We start from the raw sequence: 12027 nt of genomic DNA, 5'->3' as shown, positions 1-12027 counted from the left end.
ACCTGCACCACAGCTCACGGCAACGCCGGATCGTTAACCCACTGAGAAAGGGCAGGGACCGAACCCGCAACCTCATGGTTCCTAGTCGGATTCGTTAACCACTGCGCCATGACGGGAACTCCACATTCACTAATTTTAAAAGGTGGCCAGCAGAGAGAACCATATCTAGTCGCTTGTAATGGAACATAATGGAGGATAATGTGAGAAAAATAATAAATATGTACATATGACTGGGTCACTTTGCTCTATAGTAGAAATTGACAGAACACTGTAAATCAACTGTAATGGAAAAAATAAAAATCATAAAAATAAAAGTAGCTTAAAAAAAACTGACTGATGCAAAGCCTCAATTCATTAATGAAAGAGTTTTTTCCCCCCTAAGGTTCTGCAAAATTACCTTTTTTTTTTTTTGGCTTTTTAGGGCCACACCCACAGCATATGGAGGTTCCCAGGCTAGGTGTCTAATTGATTGGAGCTACAGCTGCTGGCCTATGCCAGAACCGAGCTGAGTATGCAACGTATACCACAGCTCATGGCAACACCAGATCATTAACCCACTCAGCGAGGCCAGGGATCGAACCTGTCACCTCACGGTTCCTACTGGGATTTGTTTCTGCCGTGCCACGACAGGAACTCCCAGGCCAAATGACTTTTAAAAGGTTTAAAGTTTAGACATCAGGGTCCCTAATATCAATACTAAAAGTATCTCATTTGAGGAAAACCATATATAAATTCACAAATTTCCACAATGTAAAAGGTAACAAGTGTTCCTATTTCAAAAGATTCATACGGTATTCTTACTCTACAGTGAAAAACTCCTAACTTCAGAACTGAGTTTAAAAAAAAAATGACACCAACATGTTTTCTTTCTGTTGCTGTTGTTTTCTTTTTTGGTATGTGGAAGTTCCCAGGCTAGGGATCAAACCCGTGCCACAGCAGCAACACGAACCACTGCAGTGACAGCACTGGATCCTTAGCCCACTGCACCATGAGGAAACTGTGACACCAACATGTTCAACTGACAACCAAAAGATAAAAATAATTCACTAATGGTGAAACGCAAAGGTGGGTAAAACTGCCAGGACTTGACAGAAAGAAAGACAATGGCAGCAAACCAGCAGTCATTTTCTGCCATCCATTTGCAGTATAGGGGGTGAGAGTTTCACTTAAGAATGGCCTTGTGAAAACAGATTATTTGATTAACTCTGGGCCCTGAGTACATAATACACATATGCGTGATGAAATGGAAAGTTTGTGTGTGGTATTTTACATGCTAAAGTATAATGGTTGTCTCAGGAAAAAACACTCAAGACAGTTGAGTTGCAAGCTGATTTAGCTCCTATTTTCTTGCAACACTAATTTTACTTGAAACATTGTCAAATTTTGATTGTCACATTTGGCTATTTGGCAGACATTTTTTCAAATATGAAGGAAGTGAGACTTTCAAGGAAAACAACTGACAACAGTTGTTGTCAATGATAAAATTCAAACTTGGAAGTGAAAATATAGAATTCTGGGGAAACATCTATCTACTAGCAAGAGGCTATCAGTACTATCCTTGGTGTTGTTTTTGTTTAAATAAGTGAGAATATTAGCATGAGTATGACTTTAGATAATGTATAATGATCTGGGCCAAAATTTGGCAGATTTATACAACTGACTCACCAGTATTTTCCAGAAAATCATCATAAAATTACAAAAAATTATAAGTAACATAGCCAACTTTGAATGCAGAAGATAAAAATCCAGCTGCCTTGTATTAAGGCATATATTAAGGAGAACTGAATTGCAGAAATATAAAACAATGCCACCCTTGTTTGAAGAATATAGTTACTTTCATGGAAAAAAAGATAAAAATAAGACATTCGTATCAAATTTTTTCAAATATAAGCAGAATACAGAAAATAAGAAGACAGAAGAAGCTAATAGGAGAAGAGTGTGTTCATTTTATCCATCCTTACCAGATCCCAGGTAATACCATCCACCTAGACATCTAGTACAGAAGATTCCCTTTACCTGAATGATCAATGAGTGCAGAATCCCTACGAAATGAACCATGTGCGAATCTGAATCTTTTTAGCAGACAAACATATGATCAATCTCGTCCAAAGTTCCATCTGAAAAGTTGATGTAATGGTGGCTCTGCAATTTTGCATTTTCAGCCTCCAAGCAAATACATAAGCTTTTTATCCATCCATGTATATAATTTTTAGAACCTACTATCTTTGCCTAATTTAGAAGTTAGTAGACTGTGTTTGGTTATCTTTCCAGAGTAGTCAAAAAATGTAGGAATTTCCCTTGAGGTGCAATAGGTTGAGTATCTGGTGTTGTTGCTGCAGCAGCCCAGGTTGCTGCTATAGCACAGGTTTGATCCCTGGCCTGGGAACTTCCACATGCCACAGGTGCAGCCAGAAACAAAACAAAACAAAAGAACAAGCTTGCAAGACTTAAGTCATTCCTGATTTCAAAACTTACTACAAAGCTCAAAATTCTCAGTATGGCTCAGCAGAAAGGAATCCAACTAGTATCCTTGAGGATGTGGGTTCGACCCCTGGCCTCGCTCACTGGGTTAAGGATCTGGATTGTCGTGATCCGTGGTGTAGGTCGAAGACAAGGCTCGGATCTGGCATTGTTGACAGCTGCAAGTGTGATTCGACCCCTGGCCAGAGAACTTCCATATGCCACACGTGCTGGCCTAAAGAAAGCAAAACAAAACAAAATAAATATGAGCCTTGGCCTTACACTATTCAAAACGGATCACAGACCTAAATGTAGAACTAAAACTATAAAACTTCCAGGAATTCCCATCATGGCACTAGGAACCATGAGGTTGCAGGTTCGATCTCTGGCCTTGCTCAGTGGGTTAAGGACCTGGCATTGCCGTGAGCTGTGGTGTAGGTCACAGACGTGGCTCAGATCCCAAATTGCTGTGGCTCTAGCATAGGCCGGCAGCTGCAGCTCTGATTGGAGTCCTAGCCTGGGAACCTCCATATGCCACAGATGTGGACCTGGAAAAGACAAAAAGACAAAACAAAAACAAAAAAAACTTCCAGAAGAAAACATAGGAGAAGATCTTAGTAACCTTTTAATTTGGTAAAGACTTCTAAAATAAAACACAGCAGAAATTATGAGAGGAAAAAAAAAATCAATAAATTGGACTTAAGCAAAATTAAAAACTTTTGTTCTTCAAGACACTGTTATGAATATGAAAAGGCAAGTCACATATGCAATGATTTGCACAGGAATATTCTTAGGAGTTCTATTTTTAATAGCCCTCAACTGGAACAGGTTGTGGTAAATCCACACAGTGACATTCTACTCAGCAGTAAGAAGAAATGAAGTATTGATAAACACAATAATTTGGAGGAATCTCAAAATAACTGTGTTAAGTCGAAGAAGTCAAACTCATTCCCCCCAAAAGAATACAAACTGTACAATTACGTTTCTATAAAATTCTAGAGAACACGAACTGACCCACAGTGATAGAGAGCAAAGCAGTGGTAGCCTTGGGACAGAAGAGGCACAAGGAAAACTTCTGGAGGTTATGGGTATGTTCAGTCCCTCGACTGTGGCCTTGGTTTCATGGGTATACTGCAACACATCAAATTCCACACAGTAACCACCTGCTGTTCACTGCACGGCAATCACACTCACTAAGATACTTCAATGAAACAGAGAGCAGGAGTCCCCAGACAGAAGATCACTGTGTGCAAGGCTCTCCAGTGGGTAAGTGCTTGGGGCGCTGCAGGACTAAGAAGCCAGCGCATAAAAAAAATTAGCAAGATAAAACAAGAAATTTTACAGATTTACAGATTTTCTAGGCACAGGATGTGAACAGGGAAGGGTACAGACTTCCCTTTTGGGGTAATAGATATGTTCTGGAATTAGATAATGATAATGGCTGCACAACTTGGCAAATATATGGAAAACCACAGAAGTATATGCTTTAGGATAGTGAATTATATAGCATGAGATTATAACTCAATGAATAAATAACCCAAAGCTATCCCCTACAAGTCAATGTATAGGTTTCAAATTTTAAAAGAAACTAATTACTACACAGAATAGAAGTTACATTGAAAAAGTAAAATATAGGGCGTTCTTCTTGTGGCTTAGCGCATTACGAACCCAACTGAGGATGTGGGTCCGATCCCTGGCCTCGCTCAGTGGGTTAAAAGATTGGTGTTGCCATGAGCTGTGGTGTAGTAGCAGATGAGGATTGGATCCCATGTTGTTGTGGTTGTGGCTATGGTGTAGACCAGCAGCTGCAGCTGCAGTTTGACTCCTATCCTGGGAACCTCCATATGCTGTAGGTGTCGTGGCCCTAAAAAGGAAAAAAAAAAAAAAAAAAAAAAAAAAAGTAAAATACAATTTGGCAATCATATAATGAATGATTATTAAATTATTAAAGTCATTGGCAAACACTAAATGAAGTTATTTTATGGCCATTACTGCACAAAGGAGGTGGTCTTCTCCAGGAGAGCATATTTACAAGGACTATAACGAGAGGAACAGCATACCAGACTCTCCCCTGGAGGCCCTCAAGTCCCGGGATAACCTTCCTGAACTCTCTGCCCCTTAAGCTCCCTCATCTGTAAAACAAAATAACCTGGTACTAATGCCTCACTGAGCTAACGATGAAAGCTGATAACGATGAAAGGTGATAATTCATATAATCTACTTACTACAGCGCATGGTGCCCAACAATGTTGCACTGTGCTCTTCCAGTTAAAAGAGACCTGCTTTAGAAATTGGAGATGATGTGTCTTAAGAGCAGCTGCCTCCTTAGGCCACGAGAACCAAGCAGTTCTAGGCCCTTCTGGAGCGAGAATCCACACCACAAGAACCTACACCATGGGGGCTTCTCAACCTCCTTGCTGTTGTTCTCAAACTGCTGACAAAAAGGCTGATACCTTCTGTAGTTCCACGGGAAATAGAGGAGGTGGCAAGAGAGGAAGGGAAAGACCACAAATGGAGTGTAGAGGAAAGAGAAGAATTTCCACAGGGCATCAGACATTTCTGGGCCTGCTTCTCCATAATGGAAAACATAAGTGGAATACCTGCTCAAGGGCAGGGCAGCAATAAAAATGACAAGAAAAAACGGACAAGCTGTCACAAACAAATCCAATTATGAACAAGATTTCTGTGACTGTTCATATAAATCTTTTATTCTGCTAAGTTTTCACTTGGAAGAAACCAGAGATTCTGTTTTCTTTAGTGACAATCTTCCACGTAAGAAAATCTATATTCAAGATGTGATATACCATTTTTTAAACACATGTACTTCACCCGCTAATGGCAAATTAGCAGGCTAGTTTACATTAACGGTCTATTCAAAAAGAAAAGAGCTGTTTAAGAGTTTTAAATATATTCAAAGCAACCAACTATTGAACTGATGACTTTCTATTAAAAATAGACTTTTCTCCATGCACTGGAAAAGTTAATTTACTTTTTAACTGGGTCTTGGTTTCTCATTCCCAAATGAAGACTCAGGGTTGCTGTGAGGATTAAAGGAAGTATGTGAAAATAGCAAGGACTATGAGGCAGGCTCTTAAATCTTATTAAGTTTCCTTTCCCGCTGGTTTTTAAAAAATTTACCTAGTTTACTAACCAGTTCCATGGAAGGAACATTTATATAGAAATAATATCTCAGAATGTAATAAATTTTGATTAGCTAGACATCTTTTAATTACTGCTTTCTCTTTAAATAACAAGCTATTTCATAATGAGATGCCAGAATATAAACAAGATAGTTCGTCTCTTCCTTCAACTCCCCAAAATAATCTAATTTAGCAAAGCACAACTTCTTTAAAATTTTTTCTACAATTATAATCAGAAACATTCCACTCATTAAAAGTTCCATTATACATTTATAGAGGAAAGAATGCAAAAATGTGGAGGATACAAAGTAACCATTTCTTTCCTCAAAGAGTGTATGATTTAATTATGAAAGTGCTCTGAAAATGCACAGAGTGTGGCAGGAAGAATGGTGGTCCCTCCCGCAGAGGTCCAGATCTTAACCTGTGAGTAGGTTTGGTTATGGCAAGGGGGGCTTAAGACTGCTGGCCACTGGGCCTCAGGGTGATGAGATTATCTTAGAATGTCGTGTGGCACCAGTGTAACCACACTGTTCTTAATCAGGAACGGAAGTAGAAGAGTCAAAACCAAAGAGATGGCAGCCAGAAAAAAAAAAAAAAAAAAAAAAAAGACCAACCATTGCTGGCCTTTTTTTGAGGGGGGCTTTTTAGGGCTGCACCTGCGGCATATGGAAGACCCCAGGCTAGGAGTCCAATTGCAGCTGTGGCCACCAGCCCATACCAGAGCCACAGCAACACCAGATCCAAGCCATGTCTGCGACCTACACCACAACTCACACCAACGCCAGATCCTTAATCCACTGAGTGAGGCCAAGGATTGAACCTACAACCTCTGGTTTCTAGTTGGATTCATTTCCGCTGTGCCATGACAGGAACTCCCATTGCTGGCTTTGAAGATGGAAAGAAGGCATCAGCTAAGGAGGGCAGACAATCTCCAGAAGGTGGAAAAGGCAAGAAAATGGATTCTCTTAGAATCTCCAGAAAGGACCTTAGTGACTGACATGTGGATTTTATCCAGTGACACCTAGTTTTCATTGCTGGCCTCCAAAAGGATTTAGATAATAATTTAGTGTTACTATGTTTTCCAGCTTTATTGAGGTATGATTGACGTATAAAATATGTATATGTAAGGTATATAACATGATGTTTTAATAAACATATAAACTGAAATGATTATTACAATCAAATTAATTTATATGGCCATAACCTCACATAGTTACCATGTTTTTATTATGGTACGGAAACTTGAAACATACTCTTTCAGCAAATTTCAAGTCTATAGTATACTAAGTATAGTCACCATACTTATTATATTTATTCATCTTAAAACTGAAGTTTTGTACCCTTTGACCAATACCTCCCCATTTCCCCCAACTCCCAGCCCTGGAGATCACCATTCTACACTCTGGTTCTATGAGCTCAACTTTTATAGTTGCCACATATAAGTGACACTGTGCACTATTTCCTTCTGTGTCAAGCTTATTTCACTTAGTACAGTGCCCTGAAGGTTCAGCCACGTATGTCAAATGATAGGAGTTCCTTCTTTAAGGCTGAAAAAAATTCCATTGTGTGTCTGTGTGTGTGTGTGTGTGTGTACATACATTTATCCACTCATCTGTCAAAGAACACTTCAGTTGTTTCCATACCTTGGCTACTATGAATGAACATGGGAATGCAGATATCCCTTCAAGACAGTAAGTTTATTTTTGGGGAAATATACCCAGGAGTGGAACTGCTGGTTCATATGGTATTTGAGGCAACTCCATTCTGTCTTCCATAATAATTGTACCAATTTATATTCCCACCAATAAGGGTTAACTTCCCTATATCCTCACAAACACTTCTCTCTTCTGACTTTTTGATAACAGCTGTTCTAACAGATGTGGGGTGCTAGCTCCCTGTGGCTGTGACTGGCATTCCCCTGACAATTAATGATGCTGAGCACCTCTCACCTACCTACTGGCCATCTGTATGTCTTCTTTGGAGAATTGTCTTTTCAAATCCCTTGCCCATTTTTAATTGAGTTATTTGGTTTTTTGCTAGTGAGTTGCATGAGTTACTCATATATTTTGGAAATTAACACTTTATTGGATAGGACATGTGGTTTGCGAATACTCTCTCTCATTCTGGAGGCTGCTCTTACATGCTATTGATTATTTCCTTTGCAGTACAGAAAATTTTAAGTTTGATGATGTCCCATTTGTTTATCTTTGCTTTTGTTACCTGTGCTTTGCTGTTATATCCCAAATTTACGTTATTTTAAGCCAGTAAGGTTGTGGTAATCTGTTACAGTAAGTATAAATTTCAAACATGTTACTTAATCCTACCTACCAAATTAAGTAATTATTAGCAGATTTAATATATAAGGAAACTAAAGCTTAGAGAAGTAACAAAGTTTACAAGGCAGATCTAGGATTTAAAACCTAAATCTGATTTCAAAGTCAATACTCAAATATCCACTAGGTTGCCTTCCATTTGGGAAGGAATTTGAGTTAAATTTGGTAAAAAACAAAGCACAAGATTTCATATTTGTGCTATAAATTGTGCATCTCCAATGCTAACTAAATGACCTCTATAGAGGAAATATTTTTATCATACATGTTCATTCGTACCCACAACTGATTAAGTTAACTTATGAAAATATTATATCAGCAATAGTTACTGAGAAGACGTATATCTTGGAGTTCCCGTCATGGCGCAGCAGAAACAAATCCGACTAGGAACGATGAGGTTGTGGGTTCCATCCCTGGCCTCGCTCAATGGGTTAGGGATCCAGTGTTGCCATAAGCTGTGGTGTAGGTCGCAGACTCAGCTCGGATCTGGCATTGCTGTGGCTCTGGAGCAGGCTGGTGGCTACAGCTCCAATTAGATCCCTAGCTTGGGAACATCAATATGCCGCAGGTATGGCCCTAAAAGGACAAAAGACAAAAAAAAAAAAAAAAAAAAAGGTGTATTTTAGTAATTAATAATTCAGGTTTATTTGTTTGTTTGTTTTTAGGGCTGCAACATATGGAAGTTCCCAGGCTAGGGGTTGAATTGGAGCTACAGCTACTGGCCTATACCACAGGCACAGCAACATGGGATCCGAGCTGAGTCTGTAACCAACACCACAGCTCAAGGCAACACCGGATCCTCAACCCACTGAGTGAGGCTAGGGGTCAAACCCACGTCCTCATGGATACTGTCAGGTTTGTTAACCACTGAGCCATGACAGGAACTCCCAGATATATTTTTTGGAAAAAAAATTCTGCAGTCTTTCATATTACACTAAGAGTGAATGACAGGAGCTGATTTAATCATTAATCATATATGCCTGTGAGGACTATTAAGCTATATGTAAGTTGACTCGATAGATAAATATATTCCACTTTGTCTATAATTACTTCTTATGACTTTTCCAATAGCTCAATATGTACAAGAAATCCAAATTTATACTGACAGAAAACAGTTGTTCCTTCTAAAACCCCATCTGATACTAAAGAGGTGCTCAGAGGAACTCTAAGTGGCTGAAGTGTAAGGTTTCAAGCACACTTCTGTTTGTTATTTATAGACTAAAGACACCAAGTGTTTCCATTACTCCTCTTTAAGATCAATATTGACAACCACCAGCAGAGGATCAAATCATCTGCAGCAACCTCTCTGACAGCCAAAAAGAATTGCTTCCCTATATTTAGAAGGTTCTCATGGCCTCAACAAAACTCTGAATTATTTATGACACATGGGATAATAATATCTTCACAAAACAGTTCTTACTTTCTAAGTTAATTCTTAAATTACAATATGAGAATGGCTAGGGAAAAAAAATAAAATAAAAAGGAGCATAATCTTACCGGAGTCCCTGCATTCACGTAGCTCTGCAGCTTTTTCCTCATTTCCTTTTCATTGAATTTGGCACTTCTCTTCACATAGATCCCTCCATGCTGCCATGTAAAAGAAACAAGAGGAAAAAGTATTTATCAGTAACAGAGCCATGGCTGGTCATCAAAAGGGTGACTTTACTCCCAAAGAGTAAATTTTTAATAGATTCAAATATTAGCATCTAAAGAACATCAGCTGAAAATTCTCCTGCTTCAATAAAATTCAAATAAAACCGTGTGCCACATTTTAAGAAAAATATATAGACCTTTAGTTTTGTTGGTAAAAATGCTTTCTTTCTTAAAAATACTTTTTTTTTAAATCAAAAACTCAATCAAATGGATCTTAGCTTTCAATTTTCTCACTGACTTTTTTTTTTTTTTTTTTTTTTTTGTCTTTTTGCCATTGCTTGGGCTGCTCCCAAGGCATATGGTGGTTCTCAGGCTAGGGATCTAATCAGAGCTGTAGCCACCGGCCTATGCCAGATCCATAGCAATGTGGGATCTGAACCGCGTCTGCAACCCACACCACAGCTCACAGCAACGCTGGATCCTTAATCCACTGAGAAAGGCCAGGGATCGAACCCACAACCTCATGGTTCCTAGTAGGATTCGTTAACCACTGCACCACAACAGGAACTCCCTCACTGACTTATTATGGAACAACTAAAAAATGACCTTAAAATTTTAATAAATGCTGTCTTCTAGGATCTTTTTTAAAAACCAGTCAAGGAGAGGAAGAGAGACAAAGGATCCTAGCAAAATGGAAATGAAAGAAAAACGGAAATTGAGACACAGAGCTCCTCATCGGGAATCTGGGGTATAAATTGTCTTTTTATTCAAGAGGTGCCTTGACCTCCTATTCTTTTAGAATTCCAAAACATTATAGAATCTATTCATAAATATTCTTCTTTCCACATAAAAAAAAAACTCTACCCCACTGGGAATCCTGGTCATGGAATAAACAACAAACACCTCAGACAAACCATATTTCTTTCCTCTGTGACTTCTGAATTTCAAGACTCCTGTAACTTGCCTTAATTATCAAGCAATTAGATGTGCTTGATAATCACTTTTAAAATCATTTAAGCTTTAACAGTACGTTCATCATTTCATGGGAAGGACTAATTTAATTCCAAAATACTCTGTTTTAAATGTTACCGAAGTATATAATAGTGACTTTTGTGTTTAAAACAATAAAGGAAGAAGTAATAAATATAAGCAAAAACGTAAAAATATAACCACTAGGAGAAAAGCACCTCTTTCAATGAACACAAAAGTGACATTTTTGATTCATACATTAATACCTAGCTATTCTGACCTACTTAAAATATCACCCAAGAATATATAAAGATACACAGTCATAAATAGTGATTAAATGCCAGGTCAGGCACAGCTGTCATACCCATCTCTAGTTATACACACAGGGCTTTAGTGAGCAAAAGCTCTTTATTGCACTTTTTTTTTTTTTTTTTTTAAACTTAACACAACGGTAAGGTTCCCAAGACACCTACTTTTGCTTGCAAAAGTGAGCAAGCAGAACTCCATGATCAATTCTAAAGTTAAACCACACCTTACAATGTTCACAAGCTAGCAGAGTGCAAATGTTTAGTTTTCTGATATCTATATATTAATATATATTTTCCATGCATATAAAATATTTAATATTTTATGAATAATTATAAAAATACAAAACTTGAATGTCTCTTTACTCATATTTTAATTGTAAATAACGTTTTGAATAGCATAATTCCTGCTTCATATAAATTCTGAAAAACAAGTCCTTTTAAAAGAAAAATTTACTTCCTGGTATAAAGTCCACTACTTATTAATTTATTCACTTATGTTTGTACCTAAGTAGTTTAAAATACTTTTCATCAAAGTACAAAGTGAATTTTAGTCTCCTTTCAAAGACTTGGGGAAAGAGGAAGGAGGAAGTGGGCAGGAAGCCCTAGCACTTCTAAAACCAGAGGAATACTGATTGCTGGATTAGGGCTGCACGGCCACTGGTGCTGCCAACTTTGGTCCAGGAGATGACTTTTTGATTCACCTATGCTCAGAGCTTATAGTAACTTGAGCCCCTCCTCTTTCAACGACTACTAAAGTCTTTCTAATAAGCATGTCTTCCATACAAGTTTCATTCTCAATATTTAGAAAATTACGTATCAGATAATTTACCCAGAAAAGGCATTTAAAAAATGCTACTAATTCCCTTCTGAATATTAAGAGAGCCTGTTATATAGTTTCATGACCTGATGGTTATGTAATTTTAAAGTATGTTTTGTAAAATAACATATATTGACTATTTATTACATATCTGACATTCATGCTAAGCATTTTACAAATGTAGCTCACTGTTTTTTATATCCTACAGATTATAATTACTTTTATTAGTTTTTAAAGTAACTGTCTATCAAATTCTACACCTTTAAATTTTTCTTTTGTCTTTTTTAGGGCTGCACCTGTGGCATATGGAGGTTCCCAGGCTAGGGGTCCAATCGGAGTTATAGCCACCAGTCTATGACACAGCTCACAGCAATGATGATCTTTAACCCACTGAGTGACGCCAAGGATGG

The 12027-nt window shown here is 38.0% G+C and overlaps 1 protein-coding gene across 2 annotated transcripts in view; it reads right to left on the bottom strand.

The window, feature by feature from the left end:
• Positions 1–12027, bottom strand: part of AGPAT5 (1-acylglycerol-3-phosphate O-acyltransferase 5) — a 52352-nt gene that overhangs the window by 20658 nt on the left and 19667 nt on the right. For both annotated transcript variants that reach the window (XM_013983990.2, NM_001143701.1), the window contains exon 4: positions 9428–9517. In XM_013983990.2, coding sequence (XP_013839444.1) covers positions 9428–9517 — 90 coding nt within the window. The remainder of the gene's footprint in view (positions 1–9427; positions 9518–12027) is intronic.

Source organism: Sus scrofa, chromosome 15 (genome assembly GCF_000003025.6).
Source record: "Sus scrofa isolate TJ Tabasco breed Duroc chromosome 15, Sscrofa11.1, whole genome shotgun sequence".
Classification (NCBI taxonomy): Eukaryota; Metazoa; Chordata; class Mammalia; order Artiodactyla; family Suidae; genus Sus; species Sus scrofa.
Note: the sequence above shows the minus strand (reverse complement) of the source record. Positions and strands in the feature narration are given on the sequence as shown.